General features: G+C 43.0%; 3 protein-coding genes across 5 annotated transcripts; 1 reads left to right on the top strand and 2 right to left on the bottom strand.

Annotated features, from left to right (window-relative positions):
- Positions 1 to 7,385: 7,385 nt before the first annotated feature.
- LOC144700228 (PPPDE putative thiol peptidase family protein) lies at positions 7,386 to 10,690 on the bottom strand. 3 transcript variants are annotated; one of them, XM_078571685.1, is made up of 5 exons: positions 10,550 to 10,690; positions 10,269 to 10,329; positions 10,093 to 10,190; positions 9,007 to 9,323; positions 7,386 to 7,880 (listed from the first exon to the last, which is right to left on the bottom strand). In XM_078571685.1, exons 2-5 carry the CDS (start codon positions 10,275 to 10,277, stop codon positions 7,543 to 7,545), a joined length of 762 nt encoding a protein of 253 aa, XP_078427811.1. In that variant the 5' UTR covers positions 10,278 to 10,329; positions 10,550 to 10,690; the 3' UTR covers positions 7,386 to 7,542. The 3 variants fall into 3 exon arrangements, with proteins under 3 accessions (XP_078427811.1, XP_078427812.1, XP_078427814.1); XM_078571686.1 differs by having other exon boundaries at positions 10,545 to 10,624; XM_078571688.1 differs by having other exon boundaries at positions 10,269 to 10,363; positions 10,550 to 10,604.
- A 2,824-nt stretch (positions 10,691 to 13,514) lies between these two features.
- On the bottom strand, positions 13,515 to 17,440 carry LOC144716429 (uncharacterized). The gene is made up of 8 exons (XM_078591535.1): positions 17,165 to 17,440; positions 16,592 to 16,987; positions 15,896 to 16,492; positions 15,465 to 15,534; positions 15,021 to 15,331; positions 14,119 to 14,685; positions 13,831 to 14,038; positions 13,515 to 13,720 (listed from the first exon to the last, which is right to left on the bottom strand). Exons 1-8 carry the CDS (start codon positions 17,438 to 17,440, stop codon positions 13,515 to 13,517), a joined length of 2,631 nt encoding a protein of 876 aa, XP_078447661.1.
- Positions 17,441 to 20,828: 3,388 nt separating this feature from the next.
- LOC144716428 (uncharacterized) lies at positions 20,829 to 22,030 on the top strand. The gene is made up of 2 exons (XM_078591534.1): positions 20,829 to 20,942; positions 21,014 to 22,030. Exons 1-2 carry the CDS (start codon positions 20,829 to 20,831, stop codon positions 22,028 to 22,030), a joined length of 1,131 nt encoding a protein of 376 aa, XP_078447660.1.
- Positions 22,031 to 22,527: the final 497 nt, after the last annotated feature.

The following is a 22,527-nucleotide window of genomic DNA, read 5'->3' as shown; positions in this document are numbered from 1 at the left end:
TTTGAACTGTACATTGTCCTTATATTGCTCATAATTTCTATACTTCTTGACATAAATTTCTAAGTTATTAGTTCTATGCCCCCATAATAGGGTGCCAGATGATTTACTTTTACGATTTTTTTTCAATTCAATTTACATTGTAGTTATTAGGCACTAATCTGCCCATGGGCCACTCCTAAAATACCATGAAATTTTCCTCCATTGGCCTACAAGAGCTTGAGAGATTTTAATTGTTGGAGAACATTACATCGTATTCATTCTCAATAAATCCATAAGGGATTTCTGATGGATCTTTCTATTCCTAGATGTGAAATCCATAATTGCAATCTTTCTATTCCTAAATGAACTTAAGTGACCATATGACTTGTAAAGACATGGGAAGAAGACATGTACTCATCTTCCATCATTAATATTGCAATTATGTTCTGTTTAGTGTTTTACCATTAGACGACCCCTCAAATTTATTTTACATGTCCATATTATTGCATATTATTGCATCCAAAAATCCAGAAAGTTTTGATTCTGAGAACTCCATAACTTTTAAATTTTATGTAAGCATCAGGTCTTTTAGCACTTGTGCATCAAACGAAAGCTTATCTGCAGCCTGATTAATCAGTCTAGATTAGTCTGGTATCTTCCAATATAACGATGAAGGAAATTAAGTTTTAATGATCTTACATTCATAAGTAGAGACCCAATTACTGTAAATTTTGACCTCTTGTCTAAATAATAAAATTTAAGTAGTTCTTTGTCACACTAGAAGCATAGACACCATATCCTCCATATTTTGATGATGTGAAATTGAATATTATATTGAGTCAAATAATAAACCTCCTCATATACTCCAATTATCATAAAATTCTTCTAACGATACATTTTTATCTTTTAAAAACTTTCTAAGTATTTGTGTAGGGTAATAGACCTCAGAGGATTGAGACTTCTCTAGATAGTTCATGGAGTAAACCCTAACATTCAGATCTATGTATGTTTATGTTGGATGTTAGATATTGATTTCATGTTAAAACCCAATAATGAAAATAATCTAAAGTTATTTTATCACTCTACAGCTCGTACATCCTTTTTCCCAACATCATTCCCAGGCATCTCATGCAAAGTTTACATGCCATTGTTATCTAGGGTCTAAACCACAGTGATACATGTTGGTTCATCATTGCCCTAAAACTTTTTGAGTGTTTTATTTTCCGTTGAAAAGCCCATTAAATTATTTTTTTCATTTCAAAAAATTGTGATTTTATTATATTATAATCCTTTAGCAGACATAAAATGTCATGGGATTTTAAGGTTAATGAATTAATCAACTCATTTCATCAGATCAAACTGATTTCTATACTTATCCAATTTTTTCTAGCTCTGTTTTTTAAAAGTAAGCATCATATATCATTAGGATTTTTATGTATAAGGCATTTTTATTAATCATCGATGAAAGATAAGTACTTTTGGTCCATGAATAAAGGGTCACAAGGACCATACACACTTAGAAAATTATTTTTGCCATGAATATAATGTCATAAGAATCCATAAAAGTACTAAAAAATCCAAGAAAATCATAATAATAACATTATAAGTATAGATTAAATCATTTTAATCTTGATAGCACACATATATTAACATTATAGAGAAAATAATCATAAAAAATCATAATATGAACATATTAGTTAGCGTGTTATCAGTACGTTAATCAAATATAGATATATCAAAAGTCCATCCAGTTATATCAGTACGTAAATAAAATATTGGGATATTTGTAACTTAATTCCCCTTAGTTAAGAAAACCATTTTTTGATTCAATTGATGGAACTCTAAGTTTTAAAAATATGTGGGATTAATATAATCCTATTTAGAAATTATTCCACATGAATAAATTAATGAATCCAATGTTGTATGTAAACAGTTTTTTATGCGAGCAAGTTCCTCAATAAATATTGAATAAGAAAGTTTCCTTGGAAATCTACATTTCTGGTTTTCAAGGTGAGATAGTCGTCTCCCAATAACTTGATATGCAAACACCTTATATTAAAAGATAGGACAAATGACTCACTTCAAGTTGGAGTCTTCTTTTCCAACACCCTAAAATCCGGTTGAGATATCAATTGCCGCACCATACTCAATATTCCATCCTGAGCAACAAATATACATTATATTTTATTTAAATACTCTGAAATCTGAAATAATGTTTAAATAATACTTAGCTAATATTCCTTTCTTTTATGTAATATTTATCTATTTTACAGAATTTCCCTTTTTACAAAAGATGCTTCACATGGGAGATAATTTATTACCCATTATGTATTTTTTTTAATGTGTGATACTCGGTCTTTGAATACTTAGCAAACGGATTTCCTGAATCTCAAATTGAAATATTCAGTTTCCATCCTATCCTCAAGCATAATATTTGAATTTCATTATGCATCCTTGTGTGTATTGTATCTTAATTAAATAAAATAGCATTATTCATTCATTTTCCTACATTTGGACGGATGGATGCCACAAAACCCATGTTTTGTACAATATCAAACAATTGCATGATTTGTTCACGGTCACTTTCCTATCTCATGCGGTGAATCTACTTAAATATTTCTATTCTTGCTGCATCTATGGAGTTTCAGTTAAAAGATAATGCTGAAATGTCATAATTGAATTCATAGAAGCTATACAGTATGCAGAGGTTGGCTCACTAGCTTCTCATTCCAAAACTCAGAACATGAAGGATGAGGGAAATATGTTAAACTTGACCCATCTTCCACATAATAGATCCACATTTCTCTCCTAAATATCACCTCTATTAAATTTTCTTATGTCCAAGTCCATGTATCCGAGCCGTAAGAGTAGTGATTCATTCAGTTCAAATAAAATTTCTCATCTCACCATGAGAATTTTAATGAGTGAACTGTTTATTAATTATGCATAAAATAAAAACTTTAAATTTAAAATCCGGGATTAATTTTTAGGAAAATAATTACTCGCTATTTATTTGATCATTGATATTTCTTAGATATGAACATTAATTTTACTACGCATAGTAATGATAGCTCAGTTTTGAGGTCGCTGGAAATACAATTCTTACTGATCAACAATATTTGTAAAAATATGTAGAATAAAATGTAGAAGTAAGTCAAGGTTGATTCACAACGAGTTCTTATTGAGAAACTATATCTGTTTAACAGTGATAAATGGATAACAAGAAATAATGATTAATTGATGTAACACAAAGTGCGCCAGGATCAATCGGCTCGTGTTACTCACAGGGGACAAGTCTATAATGCACTAATGATATGAATGAAACGAGAAAATGGATAGAAAATTAATGACAAGTACACATCAGGCTGAACAATCGGATGGTCCTGCTAAGACCCGGAGCATGATTTCGTTAAATCAGATTCCCGTGTCCCAATGGGGCAACTAGATGCTCTAATCGGTGGGGAGGCAATTAGCGCCTAAACCAGTCCACTACTCCTCCGCGAGGTTTAGTCGAATTCCGAAGAACACCCTATCCCTCGACACGGTGGCTATTCCTAAATCAGTGTCTCATCTCCTGACAGAGGAGCTATAGATGACAGCACTGAAGAAGATAATTGGAAACTGCAAAGAGAAGGGGAACGAGGGTACCAGTTTTGGTGTGTCGCCTCTTCGTCAAAGGCGTGGAGGGTCGGGTTGTGATCTCTTCCACGGAGTGATCTCCACGTGGTGAATGGACGAGACGATGAGACTCCATGATCGATCTAGAAAAGTGGAAAAAAATACTCCCAACGAGAGGAGGAGGGAGCCAAAAGAAGAAATCTTCAATTCCATTAACTCCGAGGCTTTCCTTGCCATACCTTCCCTTTATATAGGAGAGGGAGGATGCCCTTATATAAAGAGCATGACGAGGAAATATAGGGAAATAATTATGATCCATTCTTAACCTGAATACTTGAAGCCGGGATGGCAGGCATCAGCTTGGGCTGCTCGCGGGGGTTGTTGACATCGTTCGGTGTGGTTGGCGAGATGGTCCCCCATCAGTAATGGTAGATAAAATAAATGTTTAGGTGAGGAGATCTAAGTAAATATAGCAAGGGATTTAATAAAGTGATTAGATGATGAGGTCGTGGATTAACAGATAAACTCAGCGAATTTTTAATATGAAATAGGGAAACTCAATCTGTCTACTAAAGGCATTAAGAAAGGATGGTGAAGCGTATATTTTCAGCTCCTTCTATATTTTCAGATATATTGTCTACAAAGTTAATGATTTGAGCCACACTATCGAGTGTGAGCACAGAAATTTGCACAATCAGAGCAAAACATTTCTCTTGAGATACACACCTGGCGTTATGCATAGCTGGTTTCTTTAATCATGATTATTTGGTGTTTGTGCAGTGATAATATAATTGGAATTATTAATCCTGAAGGGTCAGTGCTCTTACAGTTCCCTTTTAGTGGATCTGGCACAATAAATCTGCCTTTTGGCTTTGTGATATATTGTACAACCATCTGTCATAGAAATATGATTCACTTCATATTTCAATCATAATGACTTGTTCACTTTTAATCCAAGGATTTTATCATTCATTTACAAAGCTTCCATTGAATCAGATAACATAATTGATGCAATGACATGAAAGGGATGCCACTAATTTCTCACTACTATATTCAATTTCTAAGAATGTTCCAATGGTTGTATTATAGTCGTACACTATGATTGCATTGCAAGATGATGATGATCATAGTTCATTAATATTTTTAAAATTTTAAAATGGTTTCCATAATAATATAATGTAAAAAAAATCCTTGAAATACCAAAGATATCACTAAACATCTCTGTCTCACTTATTTAGAAATCCTTGAAATACCAAAAATTTGAGAAGTAAAAAAGGTATTGGACCTGTATTTATTGCCATTTTAATCACTTTTTTCTATTGGTCCACGTGACTCCTACATATTAAAATAATAAAAGGGGATAAGCTAATCATTGTGGAAAAATCAGAAAATCTTTCTGATTCCTGCTTTCTCCTGACCTTAGGGAAAACCATGAAAAAAGGCTTGAATAGTGTGATCCCTCCATCACCCCAGAATGAAAAAGGGGTGATCTCATAGTTCTTGGTCTGTGAAGATGTTTTGTTAGGTGCTCCATTTTCCCATTGAGGCCAAATTGGATGCCAATTGATTTAATCGAATGGTGACATATGTCAGGGGTAATTGAGACTGAAAAAGAGTAAATAAATTATCCTTAAATAAAAATATATAAAATGTAGATTCCAACTGTGAAAATTAGTATCTTCTTGAATATAATGTCAAAATATATATATATATATATATATATATATATAAAAATATAAATTCCTCAAGAATATGTTGGAAAATTCCATAAAAATACCGATAAATCTATGAAAATCAGAGTATCATTTGAAAGTGATTTTGGCTTGATAACACACATAGAATGATTTTAGTGCACTAATGCATATAAATTTCATGGTATTAACCTAATAATTTGTGTGTTATCAAGTAGTTGTGTTTGTTCCCATTTAAATCATGAATCAGGGTCAATGAAAGTTGTGGTGGTGGCAGCAAAGGGACAGTGGTGGGAAGCATAACAAGGAACGGTGGTATGCCAGATGGCGGAGATGGCTGGGGGTGCATTCCCAAGTGTCCCTTCAACAACAGGTGATGACATTTTGCTTCTAGCAGTCAAATCTGCTTCTCCAGCAGCTCAGGGTTTTGGCAATGTGCATCCTGGCTTTGATTGCATGGTCACAGACTACTGGTGGGACAATCCTCCCTGAGAATGCTTCTCTAGGTGAAAAAGTTTCAAAAGTAATGTGTCCATCTTCTGGTTTATTGCAGTCACTATAGCATGAAGAGTTTAGATGCAAGAGTCCATCTCCTTCATAGATGCTGCTCCTTTCTGCATCTTGGGTATATTCACGGACCAGTGTTGGCAGAAGCCCCAGGCTCTAATATCAATGGATGAATTCTTGGAACATTTTGTCAAATTATGACAAATTTAAATAGAATTCACAATGAATCTTGATACTTCTACAAACCGCAAGTTCAATATCAATCCAACAAGAGAGAGAGAGAGAGAGAGAGAGAGCGACAGAGACAGACACAGAGAGAGAGAGTGACCGACAGAGAGAGAGAGAGAGAGAGACCGATAGAGAGAAAGAGCGAGAGAGAGAGAGAGCGTGAGAGAGAGACAGAGAGCGTGACAGAGACAGAGAGAGACAGAGAGAGAGAGAGAGAGAGAGACAGAGAGACAGAGAGAGAGAGACAGAGAGCGTGACAGAGAGAGCGAGAGGGAGAGAGCGTGAAAGAGAGGGAGAGAGAGAGAGAGAGGGAGAGAGAGGGACAGATAGATAGAGAGAGAGACAGATAGATAGAGAGAGAGGGACAGATAGGCATCGGGGATCGGATCGTTCTAATCTTGATCAACAGATTCGAACGAACAAAAGCCGATTCGAACGATTTGTTCGAATCTTTTGATCGAACAGACCCTTTGTTCGTGTTCGATCGAAAGTTTCAAACGAACAATTTGGCTCGTTTGTGTTCGATTGCCATTTGTTCGACCTTGTTCGAACAAGTTCGAACAAATGGCCAGTGGCGCCAGCGACTCTCTCTGGCGGCCTCTGGCCGGCGCTGGCGGCTGCTGGCTGGTGTAGGCGGTCACTGGCCGGCGTTGGCGGCCAGCGCTGGCGGCTGCTGGTTGGCGCTGGCGGCCTCTGGCCAGCGCTGGCGGCTGCTGGCTGGTGTAGGTGGCCACTGGCCGGCGCTGGCGGTCGCTTGCTGGCTCTGGTGGCCGCCGGCCGGCGCTAGCCGCCGCTGGTCGGCGCTGGCGGCCGCTGGCAGGCGCTGGCGGCCGCTGGCCGGTGCTAGCGGCCGCTGGCCAGCGCTGGCGGCCGCTGGATGGTCGTTGGCTGGTGCTGGGCGCCGCTGGGCGCCGCCGGATTCGAACATTTGATTCGATCCGATTCGAAGAATGTGTTCGAATCGGATCTTATTCGAACATTCAATCCGAACAGTCACCTTGTGCGAACAATCCGATCCGAACAGATGCTCAGTTCGGGTTTGGATCGGATTTTAACGGGGCAGATCGGGGTTCGGATTCAATTGTTCGAATGCCCGATCCGATCGAACATTCGAACGATCTGTCCGAATTCCCGAAGCCTAGGGACAGATAGATAGAGAGAGAGAGGGACAGATAGATAGATAGATAGATAGAGAGAGAGAGAGAGAGAGAGAGAGAGAGAGAGACACGGGAGAGGAAGAGAGAGAGAGATGCTAATGGATGATACTTCACTGCACTATCCAGTTAAGTTTTGCTTTCCCCTATTTATATTGGTAGATGCGCTAGCAGGGCCAGCGTTTGGCAAATACGGACACCAATATCATAGTAAAATCAAATCAAACGAACAAGATTCTTTAATCTTTTCATTGGATAATCAATGTGTAGTTTTACCCACTTACCCATCTCAGGACGAAAATGTCACTGGCAACATCAACAGTGTATGAATAAGAATCTCAAATTGAGAGTTGTTAATAAGACTATCACTGGGCAGAGACATTGGTGGCGCCGCCGCCGTAGCGCTGCATGACTCTCCGGGTGGCAAGCGCCGCCGCCTCACTGGCGCGGAGCGTGCCGCTGGCCATGATCGCCGCAAACTCTCTGGTGATCTCCTCCTGCACCTTGCTCCGCGCATCTCCCAGCGGATCCGCCATCCCTTCAGTCTCCTTCTTCTTCTCCTTCTCCAATTCTGCCGCCTTCTCCGTCTTCTCAGACGGGCCCTCTGTTGGGCCTGCCCTCGAGGCCGCGCTGGACCGGAATTGCGGTGCTTGGGGGACCGCCCCCACCCTCAGTGTCGTCTCCAGCTGCTGTATCATGGGCACTGAAGAGCACACCATGATTAATTAAGTATACCCACTGATAGAGAGATAGATGGCTAATATTAGATGTGGTCGTTCTGTTTGTTTTGTGCAAATTTGTGTGAATTGTTCGTTCTGTTCGGTTTTCCGAACAGAACAAGAAACAATTCAAACAGAACATCGCACAGACCCGTGCGCGGTTCTTTTGTTCGCTTTGTGCTAATTTTGTTCTAGTTTTGTGCGAATGTGTGAATTTTGTTTGTTTTTGAAAAAAAGAAAAGGACAGAACAAAAACAAGGCCCTGTGCGGTTCTTTTGTGCAAAATTTTTAGTTCATTTATAACGAACAGAACAGAACAACCATGTCTAATGGTTATCGACGGAGAGAAAGGTAGTGATGGAATGGACATAGACCACAGAAATAAAGATAGATAAATGGATGGAGTTCGCGAAATAATGATCGAAATAGAGATATGGATGGATGGTGAGATAGAGATCTGAATAGAAATAGACAAGTGGTAGAAATAGAGACATGGATGGAGATGGAGATAGTGTAATAGAGGAAGTCAGATAATAATCATGGTACGTTGGAGATGATTATAGAGATGGTAACAGAAAGGTAGTGATGAATATGGACGGAGATGAAGATAATTACAGTCACAGATAAAGAAACGGATAAAAACGGAGACAGAGAGACAGAAATGAAATTAAGACGGAAAAATGTAAATAGAAGAAAGTCCAAGAGACGTATAGAAATAAGAGGGAAATTCAAGGAGTTCGATCAAAATACCGAAACAGAGAGTGACAGATATTTTTTCAAAAAAAAAGATAGCTAAAAAGGTGGTAATAGAGAAAGATATTGACATAGAGACAAATAGAGATAGAGATATATGTAGGTAGTGTCAGAGGAAGAGGGAGAAAAATTGGACATGTCGATAGGTAAGTAGGTAGAGATAGATATATATGTAGGTAGAGGCGGAGTAAGAGATGAAGCTAATGATGAACAGAGTGATGGAGAAAAAAATGAAGATAAAGACAGAAAAAGACATAGTGATAGAGACATAGATAAAGAACGAAATAAACAAAAAATAGAGATAATCATAGAGATGGGGTCATAGAAAAGGATGTATGATAGAGGGCAAAAGCTTACATATCAGGGCGCCCATGGGGCTGGACTTGACCTCATGGGGAAGGCGGAGGATGTAGTCAGGGATGCCGACGCCGACGAGGAACTGGGCGACCTCGTTGCTGAAGTTGTTGCAATTGTGCTCAAGAAGACTGTAAGTCTCCATCGTGTAGCGGGGGCCGATCTCAGCCAGATATTCCTCGAAGAGCTCCTTCGGTACGTGTGTCACACCCAGGTCAAATACCTTCACTGGGGTCCCATATGGCGTCCGTCCCATCGGTGTGTGTTGAATTCCGCCCCCGAAGAAGTACTCATTGCCATATACCACAACACCCGTATGCCTACACAATGAATCGTAATCAAGGATTAGAAAATCTCATCTGTGAGAAGAGATCGTCATCATCATCATTATCAACAACGATTCCATGATCATCATCATCTTCATCATTCACTACCATACTCGTAAAGATCCAGGATCATCAACTATCCCGATTGACAATGCTGATCTTTTACTGGAATTGTCGTCAATTTCAAACGTAGCCTCATCAATCACTCTAAAGTTGGTCAACTATGACGAGTTTCAACGACATTGACAGGTGATGAACCTAATCTTTAGTTTGTGTAACATCAATTCCGTCTAATCCTTACTAAGATCGGTAAGGATTACTGTGTTATCGAAGGATTCGATGCGTTAAAGGTGGAACAGCAATTACACTACGAGTTGATAAAGAAGCTTAAACAAACATAGATTTGGGAATTGAAAGCATGTGAAAGGCAATTCTTAGGCTACAGAGACGACAGGAGTTGGGGTATTCTTATTGAGACGAATCTTTAAAAATAAATCTAGCCCTTGAACGAAATGAGATGAATTAGCTTTTCGCAATGTGCCCTTCTTGTAGTTCACCGAACGTTATATTACTAAAACCATAAAACAACGCTGAGAAAATGCCTCATTCTCAGATTCATTGCACGGAAGTCCAGAAGCAGTCAATTATTGGCTTAAACAAATGTTTTTTTCACGTCATCGACTCTAATGATCCTCCCCAATGTCAATCTTCCAATGAAGTATAAAGACAACAGAAAGATTAACAAGACTATAGAGCGGATTACCAGATGCCGTCAATAGCTTTGCCAAGAAATGATGTCGAAAGTTGACGCGCAAGCCCCTGGCTAAGATCATATACGTTCAGAGAGACCTTGTATCCGTCCTGAAAAGGATCGTTAAAACGAAATATGAGAAGACCGAAGCAGATTACAACATCGCTGGTAAGAGAACAATTCCTCACCTCGGCCATCTTCCAAGATTCCGCCGCTCCTAAACGACAGGCTTAATCTCCGATCAGATTTCTGTGAAATGATGGAATTAGCGCCAGTCGAAAAACTACAAAAAAAAAAATTACTGCAGCGCCCTGAAATAACTGCACATCAGACATCTACGAACTATTTCTGATGCAAATAATTCAAAAAACCACCGGCTTAAACCAATTTCTTCAATCAAGAGAGCAATCGATGGACCAAAAGAACAAAGAAACAAATCGACGGAAATGAAGCAAGATACAGACTTTACCGGCCAACAAGCGAGGAAGGAAATCGGAAGACGACGATTTCGCGAACGCAGATTCAGCCAGAAATTTTTTTTGCGACGAGCAAAATCCGTTCAATTCGGCCCCTTTAAATTGATACTACTTTGCTTCCCCAATTCAAGGAAGTTTCGTCAAGTTTCTAGAAACTTCCACCAAAACAACGCGTTTATACCGTATCTTCCAAACATGGCCATCATCCGTCCACGTGGGATAATATCACACCGGAGATTTCAAAAAGTAAAAAACGAACGGCTCAGATCTCTTTGCCAAAGATCACTAGTGGTCCCTGGAATCTCTTGACACCAATTGGTAATGGTTACTATGCATGCCTATTCTGTCATGAGAATTAACCCACAAAAATTAGAAGAAAGTCTTTTGGAGACACTAGTGGGGCCCGCTCGCAATGCTCGGCTTTGGGTATTGAGCGAAGAGAGAGGAAGCAGGTCTGTCCTCATCCTGGGAGAGAAGAAAATCAGTATCTTGAATTATTTAAATCATAAACGTTATCAATAAATCATCGCTAGATGTTGAGAAACTTCAAAAATCAACAAAAAGTATAAACCTGTATAGAGAGAGAAGAGAGAGAAAGCAGGGCCGTCCTCATTACGGGAGATGAGAAAAAATCCCATCTTTACCCACTCAAACGAACCACAAAGAACTGAAGCTCGTAGACGGTCAACAGAGAAGAAAACAAATGAAGGCTCTTTCGATTGGTTTTCATGCTGGGGGTAGCATAGGCGACAGGTTGATAGAGCAGACCTCACTTGTCTTTGCAACAATGTCGCACATTCCTTCGTTGCATTCTAGCTTCTCGCAAGGGCCCTGGCTGCGAAACTTAGTAATTCAGATACCCCAAGAGAATTATCTGGCTTCCATGGTAAAAAAATTAATTCGAAATAAATTAGACTATAAAATTAAGATCTATATCGGGTGTAGTTTGTGTCTTGATCTCGCGAATGTTTCTCATTCATGGTCGAGGGTTTTCCTTATCGCTGGCGAAGGAAGGCAGGGCGAGAGAGGATCTTGATAATTAAATATCAAGATGCATGCAACGTCTTGGCGGCGACGCGGTTGCACCGCGGCTCATCTCCGGCGGTCCTGCCGGACGACAGATGGCAGCGGATGAAGCAGAATCACTTTTTCTGAAGGAAGAAGCTAACGGAGATGGCGCCCTCATAGGGAAAGATGAGATTTTATGTAGAGAGAGGGAAAGGAGGAGGGGGAAAACATAAGGGAGGAGTTGCTTGCCTTGTTGCCCATGAAGCCGATGGTGCCGCATCGGGACGGTGGAGAAGCTTAGATGGCGGAGATCCTTCTGCAGGCTTACTCTCAGCCACACAAACAGAAGGATTCCACCATAAGTTGGCTCACGACGATGAAGAGCTCCTCAGCCTGGCCCTCTTTCACGGGGTGGATAGCTGGCCCCGACGACGACGATGATGACGATGCCGACGATGTCGATGATGATGACGATGCCGACGACGTCGACGATGATGACGATGCCGACGACGTCGACGATGATGACGATGCCGACGATGTCAACGATGATGACAATGATGATGATGTTGACGATGATCGGTTAAGTGTAGGGGGTATGAGAGAACGGCTTCCTAGTAGCTGAAATTAAAGGGATGTTAGTTTTGGAGGATTTTGGTGATGAGAAGAGAGTTAGAGGGATTAAGGGTATACCAGAGACTGTTGACGTAAATATCGAGATGCATGTAGCGTCTTGGAGTAGAAGCGGTTGCACTGTCGCTCATCTCCTGTGGCCCCGTCGGATGACAAATGACAACGGAAGAAGTAGAAGCTATCTTTCTGAAGGAAGAAGGTAACATAGATGACGCCTTGGTAGGGAAAGATGAGATTTTAAATATATATAGAGAGAGGAGGGGGAAAACATAAGGGAGGAGTTGCTTGCTTGTTGATCATGAAGCCCATGGTGCTGCATTAGGACGGCAGAGAAGTTCAGATGGCGAAAATCCTTTCGCAGGCTTCCTCTCAGCCACACGATCAGATGGATTCCAACCATATGCTGGCTTGCCTAGTGAAGAAATCCTTAGCATTACCCTCTTTCACGGGGTGGATCTTTTGCCATGAGGACAAAGATGATGACGATATTGACGACGGTGATGATGATGATGATGATGATGATCGGTTTAGTGTAGCACAGATGAGAGAACGGCTTCCTGGAAGCTCAAATTAAAGGGATGTTATTTTTGTAGGATTTTGGTGATGAGAAGCGAGTTAGAGAGATTGAGGGTGTACCAACGACTGTAGATGTAAACATTGAGATGCATCTATTGTCTTGGCGGCGACTCGGTTGAGCTGAGCTCGTCTCTGGCGACCCTGCTGAATGACAGATGGTAGAGTATGGAGCAAAAGCTCTTATTCTGAAGGAAGCAGCTAACGGAGATGGTGCCATGGGAGGGAAAGATGAGATTTTATAGATAGATAGATAGATAGATAGATAGAGAGAGAGAGGAGGGACGGCAAACGTAAGGGAGTAGTGGCTTTCCGTGTTTCCCATGAAGACCATGGTGCCGTATTGCGACGGCGGAGAAGCTCAGATGGCGAAGATCCTTCCGCATGCTTCCTCTCAGCCACACGATCAGAAGGATTCCATCCATATGCTGGCTCGCCACGCTGAAGAACTCCTTGGCATGTATTACTTTCACAGGGTGGATCATCTGCCCCGAAGACAACGATGATGATGATGTCGACGATGATGACAAAGATGATGATGATGATGATCGGTTTAGTGCAGCGCTGATGAGCAAACAACTTACTGGAAGCTGAAATTAAATGAATCTTAGTTTTGGAGGTTTTTGGTGATGATAAGGGAGTGAGAGAGATTGAGGGTGTACCTAAGAATGTAGAAGCTCTTCTTCTACTGCCTTCTATGTGACATCTCCTAACGGAAAACCTCTGTGTAAACAACGTTAGTCACAGTCAGCCAGTTCGCGCCGCCATCGCAGAACACGATTCTTGCTGGACCGATTTGGCCGTGAGTGAAAAGTGAGGTGGGTAGATATAACCCACTGTGTTGAGAGTCTGACCTTGGGATTTGCTAATCGTCATCGCGAAGGCGAGTCGAATTGGGAACTGAAGCGCTTGAATTGAAATGGAAGCCTCGATTGAGACGGGAATTGCGCAATCTGTGGTAGGAGATGGACTTCACCGTAGAAATTTCCTTGGCTGACGATTGTGGCTTGGAGCATTTTCAGGAAAAAGCCATCCACTCGAAGCTGGGTCCCATTGCATAGACCTTGCAGTATGTTCAAGTTTCGTAGAAGGATCACGATGCACCCGATCTTGAGTCGGAGCTTGTGGAGTGACATTGTCGCATCATCAATCATGTTCAGGAACTCGGTTGGGTAGAGGGATTCGTTTTCGACTTCGCCAAGAGGGGTTGCGTCGAAGCGGAAGTACTCCATCACTTCATCTAGAAAGAGGTCGAGCACCATGTTGTTTACCTTTACCACATATCATTCAAAGGTGTCAAAATCGTCTTCGCTATCAACTCAGTTGCGCCATCTTCGAAGGTGCCATAAACCTGGGCAATCAGCTCATGCAGAGAGGAGACGCGCTGAATCTCAGTTGAAAGATGGACATCAGGGCCAACACGTCCTTCTCCAATGGCAAGTAAGACCTCGCTCCACGCTTGTTGGTTGGGCGAAATGCGAACATTAGTTTGGAGGCGAGAAACATAGCAATGGCGCCATACATCGCTTCGGTTGAGGGATGAACTGACGATCATTGAGCGTGAGCCTTTCAGTATGACTGAAAGCATTTGTCTGAAGTCGCCTCCCATCACGACGACTTTGTCGCCGAAAAGAACACTTTCCAAAGTTGCATCGACGGTCTTCATCACATCTCGAATAGATCGATCGAGCGTCTCGTAAACGTGGCAGTGCATCATTGGAGCTTCGTCCACAATTATCATACTTGCTGATTGGATTTGGCGACCGATCTTGGAGTCCGGTGAGATTCCACATGTTGAGATATGAGTGACGAGAATCAAAATCTTGAATATCGAGTGCAACGTTCGCCCACCTTCCAAAAGAAGCGCTGCGATACCACTTGTCTCAGTTGATATGGCGTTGAGGTGAGAGGCCTTGATCTGCTTGAGAATAACTGAGTAGAGAAACGTCTTACCAGATCCCCTAGGCCCATCAATGAAGAAGACCTTGGCTTCCTTAGCACGTTCTGTGGGTTCAATGGCTTCAAATAATGCGTCATACAATTGTCATTGTTCTACATTCAGTAGGCCTTGTAGGTGTTCTACCGTGAGGATAGCTTGTAGGATGTTGTTTCCTTGGCTTGGTTTGCATTCTTATCTGTTAGTTGGAGTTCGACACCTTGGGGCGACCCAAGGAATGATGCGAGCGAAGATCCATTGTGGTAGAGGATTAACTCGAGCATGCTCAATACTTCTTGTCGTATTGGGTTAGTCACTTGTGAAGCGCCGTTCATGAAACGGATGTCCTTGGACATGGCGTCAATGTATTTTTCGAGAATCACGTCTGGTTGGGAGATTTCACAGTAGAGTAGCATCATCGCGAAGAGCTCGCGAACTTGACGGGGAGAAGCAACGCATGTTGCCAATGCGAGATCGTCGTTGAACTCCACGTCGGAGTGGAGTAGGCCAAGTGCTTGAGCAGCTCTTTGATACATGTCATAGACAACAACATGAACGGTGCGCAAATCTTCGTAACATGAACTGTAGTTGCTGACATTGTGACCAACGTCGAGTGGAATCGTTCCACCTGTAATAAGATGGGAAGTCACAGTACAACGTCCGCTTGGCTACTTCATCTTTCGGATGCTCCCTGTTGTACCGCATCCACTCTGTGAGGGGCGTGCGTGCCAACTTGTCCATGATTTCACTGACTTGTTTGCCTTCAGCATACACCACGAATTGCATATTCTTGTCGTGACCTTGGAGGGCGTACACAATTGGATACATCTTCTGCATGTTGAATTCACAAATCCGCCAAAAAGACTCCGATGCAGATACGTATCAGGCATCGAGATATTGTTGGGCTTCATCGCGTGACGAAGGGTCTTGAGCGACACCAGGAATGGCACCATCTCTTGGAGCATCCTTCGAAGATACGCTGGGTTGAATGCGATCGTGGCCCTTGTAGACATTACAGGTACTTCACCGACTGGATGGAAGAGCAGATTTCTACGTTGATGTGGCAGTTGAACACCTTGCATAAATACTTGTTGTACGGAACAACCCAGCAGTTGTCAATGAGATGCGAACCCTTCTAGACAATGCAGCCATTATTGTGGCACTGGTATTGAGGGTAACCATTGTTGTTTACTTGTGTTGAGCTGATGAACTCCTTGGGGAACTTCTTTGAACACTTTCTGTCCTTCATACACGGGCATCTTGGGTTTGCAAAACCGCAAGGGCCATGAATCATATGGGTTGCCACACTGTCAAACAACTCCTTGTCGCTGGGATCTGGTAACTCGGCACACACAATCTTGTCGATGTCTTTAGGAGTCTTTGGCTTGTACGAATTGTTTAGTATCCAGACCATGTGTGCGTGTGCGAGACCACGCTTCTGAAACTCGACAACGTACACACGACCTTTTACTTTGCCGAATATTTCCTTGTCGATGATCAAATGGAGGAGATCCTTCAATTTCAACTGGAAAACGCGACAATAGAGGTCGAATCGATCTTGTGACTTCTGGCCAGGTAATAGAGCTTCCGTGATGTCGGGCCATTTTGCGTTGCAAGTCATCGTGATGAATATATCCTGGTACAACCCTTGCATGTAGCGCGGGCCATCGGTGAAGGAAGGGGGGAGAATAATCATCCTCCCTACGGGCGTGACAACATCATCGGCAACAACTTGATTAATCAACCCTTGGTAGAGGCTTGCACGCAACGTCACCTGGTTGCACCGAACCTAGTGCAAGCGAGATTCTTCAACCTTGGCGTAAGCATCCACAACATATTCTTGAAATAGCCAGGCAGAAAGATGAAGGACTCTTGATGAGTCTCGAACCATAAAGTGATAGGCATAAAACTGGTTCATTGTCACCTTGCTTATTTTCTTTAGTTGCAGGCTCCACCCCAGACTATCATACGGAAAGAGCAGCACAAAGTGGAGTGGATCATAATTACCGTCGAGTTGATTCACGAACTGCATGCCCCCACCACGCTTCTGAAGAACAATGTTGTGCCTTCCATCTCCTTCGTTTCTATCTCCAGGCATAAGAACAACAACTTTTGAGCCTGTGGGTTGATCATAATGGAGGTTGGGGACAGAAGGCTCGCCGACTCGTAGCTCGAATTCTTGGATGGATGCGGTGAGTAGCACTTCTTCGTGTATGGATTTGAGCTCAAATTCTCGAATTCTTGGATTCTTGGAGGGATTGGCCACACTCAGACAATGGTGGATCTTTTCAAGGGTGTTGCAATGCAGATTGGGGAAGATTGAGCTTCATCGTTCGATCTGCTAGTCTGTGTCGTAGATGTAGATTTGAGCGAAGCAGGGAGCTTGACCAACGGGGGGTAGTAGAGCATTTGAGATCTGATGATAGACACCGCCTTGGATATGGCATGTGTACACGCCAACATGGTTATCGACGAGGGAACGGTCAAAATTTGCATCACTGGAAGTGAAAGCGAAAGCTGAATTGTAGGCTCGAAGAAAAATGGATGCGGTGAGAAGCACTTCTTGGATTCTTGGAGGGAACAGTAGTGCTTTGCCTCCTGCGTCATCCCCTCGAGCAGAGCAAAGCGGTGCCGGCGGGTTGGGAAACGCCGACACTGCGACCTTGCCATCCTTGCCGCATAAGTGGAACACTAGGTTTCGCTGACTGGAGCCATGTTTGCGTTCTTGCATCCACATCTTCGATTGGCACGCAACGCAAGTTGCAATCATGCCTCTGAGAGAATGTGGTTGAATGTTTGCCACATTGCGGGTAGCTGCAAGGAGTGTCCTCACGTTGGCTGATCCTGTCGAGCGACGGTATGCAATTCGCTCGGCCCTACGGTTGCCCTCTATTGCAGGCACAATCAGCGTCCGGAAGGGTACATGAGCTCGTATAATTATTAATCGAGATTAGTAGTAGAAGTAAATGTTTAAAATGAAATATACAAAATAATATGGGGAGATGTAATATTTATTACACACACAGTAGAAGTGTAGAGGGGCATATAAAAAAAATTTATTTATTTTTACTCCCATTATCTATATTTTATTCACAATCAGATGAAATCCAGATATAATTTGAGGAAAAGATAATCAGATCTAAATTTCACAGTAATCAATAGAAATCCAATTGATTTGAAAGAACAGATAAATTCATATCTTGAAAATGCATGTAGTCAGTAAAATGATGAATTATCGATGAATTGGAAGAACAGATAAATCTAAAAAATATAGATGAATTATCGATGCATATCGTCATTAATAATTTTAGATTTTACATTTTCGAAATGTATGGAAGTCATGAAAATCGAAATTCCATTACACAGAATAAATGAAAACGAATCCAGATTGACGAATAGATCTTAAATTCACAATCGAAGTGGATTGTGAATTTAATTTACAATCGTAGAATAATCGCAGCTTATATTACCATAGCTTTTCGTTTCATATTCGATTTTCGAATTCCAAATTTTCGATATATTTTAGAATTCATATTCGAATATGATTTCCGTTGATAGCGTGTTTAGATTTTGAATCCGATACATGAATGTCGATCTATTTTAGACTTCATAGTCCAATATGATTTCTGTAGATTTCGTTATTAGTGTTTGAATTCAATATTAATTTCCGTGTATTTCATATTCGATTATGATTATTGACGATACGAATATATTTGAATATGAATCTCTCATCAAGTACGATGTATCGACTGGAGTTGCAACATCGTGCTTAATTCCAACGAACCTAAATCTAGATTTGACCAAAATATATACACGCCGAAGATATCCTTTTCTTTTATGACCGATATCTAGATTCTCTTTCTCACACTATTCCTTTTCTTTTACTTCTTCTCTTCTCTCTTGAAGCGGAAAAATACCTCTTTCCCACAGGAAATCGTTCATCAAATAGGTTTCCACGGCCCTGATGCCTTGGAAACGAAGAAGAAAGGAACAGTTCCATAGATTTTGTTATTATATTTTGAACCTTGGAAACGGATGATCGCTGCAACAGCCTCATGCTACAGCAACTTATTGTTGCTGTTCTTTTCATCTTATTCTCATCACTACTATTCTTCTTCTTTTTCTCACACTATTCCTCTTCTTTTACTTTTTTTCTTCTCTCTTGCAGCAGTAATATACGCCCCGGTTTCAGCATTTGACTGCCACTTACCACTGTGCTAAAAGCCTAGGCAAAAGAAAATCATTTAAAAAAACGCAAGCGCAAAATTTTTTTTTTCCAAAGAAATGCTACAGATCGATCAGATCCGAGAAAACACAGATGTACGATGTGCCGCCTGCAGTTGCCACATGGCTCATCAAATCGGATGGGTAAATAAAACTAAAATTTGACCGAAAATCTATTTAATTCCATCGAAAAAATCTAAGTAGGAAGTAGAAGAATGATCTCGCTATGAAGAATTGCACTCACCATGGGGCGAATGATGCGCCATTGCTGATAAAAAGTTTTTACGAATCACAAAATCAGGTCGCTGGTGAAGGCGCGTAGTCGTACGTTGTCGACGTTCCGCCGGGGAACTCGCCGAAGGAGAGTTGTTTATTTGCGGACACTATCGTCCGTTGCAATTACCAGTCTTTGGCTCAGGTCGCCGAGAACCTTCTCCCTCCCCGGATTAGTCGACGCCGATAGAACAATGGGTTCCCCTATAACTTTTAGAGATCATGCGAGAGAGAAAGAGGGTGCAGAGAGAGAGAGAGAGATAGAGATCATGCGAGGGAGAAAGATAGTGCAGAGAGAGAGATAGATATCATGCGAGAGAGAAAGAGAGATAGAGAGATAGAGAGATCGAGCGGGCAAGGGGGCAGAGACGCGACCAAGAGAAAGGGAGAGTTAGAGAAAGTTCGAGAGATCGACCTGATCAAAGAGAGATAGAACGGTTTCTTTTACTGTTTCTTGGCCTTCTTGACTTCTATTATTCGGCCATCCTTTTGATATTTTAAATTGAAACTGGTACCTGATTCTCTTTGATTCGTCATAATGCATCTGGTTATGCTTGAAATATACATCGAAAGAATCTTAAAAATCCGGAGAAGAATGATCTCGCTGAGACGAATTTCATTCACCATGCGGCGAATGATGCGCCATTGCTGATAATTTTTTTTTTTTTCAAGTATCACAAAATCAGGTCGCTGGTGAAGGCGCGTAATCGTACGTCGTCGACGTTCCGCCGGGGAACTCGTACGATCATGCGATTGAGATCATTCGAGAGAGAAGGTAATGACATGCGAGAGAGAAAGAGAGTGCAGAGAGAGAGATCATGCGTGAGTGAGATATCATGCGAGAGAGAGAGAGAGAGAGAGAGAGAGAGAGAGAGAGAGAGAGAGCAGGGTTCAGGAAGGAACGGAACAGGACTAAACGGATGACAGATGCTGGTAATGATGGAACGGATGATGGATCATCATCCGTCCCGCAGCATTACAATAAAATAAACAAATGAATCGGAAACTGATGACGGAATGGGAACAGAACAGGTGTTTTGATCTGTTTACAGTTCTGAAGTCAGCACCGATAACGTACTGGGTTCCTTCCCGCTCCGTTTGTTCTCCTTCCATGAATCCTAGCCGCGAGCAAGCGTCAAACATCATCTACCCTAAAACCCATCATCTTTTTCCAATATTCTCCGCAGGGCATATGGTCTTTGATCAGCGACCCGTATATTAAACATGTAGAAGAAGGCCCAAAACTACGCTTCCCAAGATTAATCAGGGATATTCAATGTGATCTTGTCAATGTGAGCCTTGCACGTGGGTTCGTGGCCACATAACCGGATCGTGGGCACGTTGTGCGGTGATGCGGTAGTTTCTCCACGCTGCGCAACATCGGCCTGTCGTGGTGATAGTTAGTTATTTTTCCTTCCACTGTTGTTTTCCTATTTAAGAGATGTAATAGGTTCCTTTCAAAACAGTTTTTTTCTGAGTTTAAATGGAGGTCCTCCTTCTTGAGTCACTGATGTTCAGTGGTGATCTCTCCGGCGATGTCCAACCGCGTTGTTTCTCCAGCAAGTTTCTGACAAGTGGTATCAGAGCTTAGGTTGCGGGCCGGGAGTCGATACGCACTGATCGCACTGATGGCAGGAAGCAAGGACGGCATCATCCAGAGGGTGATTCGTGAGGTGAGCGCCGGGACCGGGTTCCCAATGCTCACCAAGACCAACTACTCCAGCTGGGCACTACTCATGAAGGTAAAGCTCAAGGCCCGGCTGCTATGGAGCGCCATTGAGGAAAGGGGTGCAAACCCCATGAAGAAATGCAGGTGCTCGATGCGCTCTGTAGTGCCGTGCCGCCGGAGATGTGGCCGGTGATTGCGGACAAGGATACGGCCAAAGAAGCGTGGGAAGCTATCGCCACCATGCGGATAGGCGATGACCGCGTAAGGAAGACGTCGGCTCAGAACTTGCGGCGGCAGTTCGACTCGGCGACGTTCAAGGAGGGAGAGTCTGTTGAGGACTACGCGCTGCGTCTCAATAGCATGGCGTCGACTCTCACCACTCTCGGTGACAAAATTGAAGAGACGCAGGTAGTGGAGAAAATAATTCGCAGTGTCCCCCAACGTTTCAGGCAGATCGTGGTCGCGATCACGACGTTGTTCGACGTATCAACACTCACTATAGCTGACCTGACGGGTCGGCTCAAGGCGGCAGAGGATGCCTTCGAAGAGACTCCGTCGACGATGCACCACGAGGGCAAGCTGTACCTGACTGAGGAGGAGTGGGACGCGCGGCGGAAGATGCGCGATGCTGAGAACAAACCTGGTGGCGGAGGCAGTGGCAACGCAGTGCGCCGTGGCAGACGTGGGCACAGACCCGGCCGTGGCAGCGAAAGGGAATCGTCGTCAGGCGGCTCGTCGGGCAACTCAGGCCGGTCCAACGATGAGTGCAGAAAATGCGGGAAGTTGGGCCATTGGGCTCGTGAGTGCCGCTCAAAGTCCAAGAAGGAGCAGGCCCACATCGTCCAAGAAGAAGAGGGGGCTTCGCTATTTTTTGTGGAGTCAACACCGGTCATATCGACGTCGCCAGCACCAACCTCCACTCCACGAAGCTCTACTGCGAGTCCGAAGGCAGAAGAGAAGAGGCCAGATGGCCCGACCCAGATCCAGTTGCGGGAAGAGAAGGTGTTTGCCCACCTTGGAGATGAGGAACAGTGTGATGAAGAAACGTGGGTCTTGGACACGGGTGCCACGAACCACATGTCAGGTTCCGGTATGGCCTTCACCGAGCTGGACGCGGCGGTGCTCGGGTCGGTACGGTTTGGCGATGACTCGGTTGCATAGATCGAAGGTCGAGGGACAGTCATGTTCCAGTGCAAGAATGGCGAGCACCGGTCTTTCCGAGGGGTGTATTTCATTCCTCGATTGACGATGAACATAATCAGCGTCCGCCAACTCGATAAGGCCGGGTACCGAGTCGACATCGAGAAGGGGGCAATGAAGATCCATGAATCAGGCGGACGGCTCCTAGCAAAGGTGATGCGCGGAGAGAACCGGCTGTACATCCTCCATGTCAAGCTGATTCGGCCGATGTGCATGGCAGCAAAGTTGGACGAGGAAGCCTGGAGATGGCACGCGCGCTTTGGCCATGTCAACATGGCCGCACTAAGAAAGATGGCTCGGGAGGAGCTGGTGCGTGGGTTGCCAGAAGTTGGTCGGGTGGACCAGTTGTGTGAGGCGTGTCTCACCGGCAAACAAAAGCGGTCGTCATTTCCTGAGCAGGGTGAGTACCAGGCGCGGCACATTCTGGAGCTGGTACACGGCGACCTGTGTGGTCCACT

This window comes from Wolffia australiana, chromosome 2 (genome assembly GCF_029677425.1).
Source record: "Wolffia australiana isolate 7733 chromosome 2, ASM2967742v1".
In the NCBI taxonomy this organism is placed as follows: domain Eukaryota; kingdom Viridiplantae; phylum Streptophyta; class Magnoliopsida; order Alismatales; family Araceae; genus Wolffia; species Wolffia australiana.
This window is presented reverse-complemented; position numbering and strand designations above follow the sequence as displayed.

Bases quoted from the DNA above. Each gene is read 5' to 3' on its own strand.
- LOC144700228 (XM_078571685.1), bottom strand. The intron at 9,324-10,092 runs GTAATCCGCTCT...TTCATTGTGTAG, and splicing joins AAAGCTATTGACGGCATCTG to GCATACGGGTGTTGTGGTAT. The intron at 7,881-9,006 runs GTAAGCTTTTGC...TGTGCTCTTCAG, and splicing joins CCCCATGGGCGCCCTGATAT to TGCCCATGATACAGCAGCTG.
- LOC144716429 (XM_078591535.1), bottom strand. From the start codon at position 17,440: ATGTGGATGCAAGAACGCAAACATGGCTCCAGTCAGCGAAACCTAGTG. The intron at 16,988-17,164 runs GTTGGCGTGTAC...ACCCTTGAAAAG, and splicing joins GTTCCCTCGTCGATAACCAT to ATCCACCATTGTCTGAGTGT. The intron at 14,039-14,118 runs GTTTATGGCACC...TATGTGGTAAAG, and splicing joins TGCATGAGCTGATTGCCCAG to GTAAACAACATGGTGCTCGA.
- LOC144716428 (XM_078591534.1), top strand. From the start codon at position 20,829: ATGGCAGGAAGCAAGGACGGCATCATCCAGAGGGTGATTCGTGAGGTG. The intron at 20,943-21,013 runs GTAAAGCTCAAG...GAAGAAATGCAG, and splicing joins GCTGGGCACTACTCATGAAG to GTGCTCGATGCGCTCTGTAG.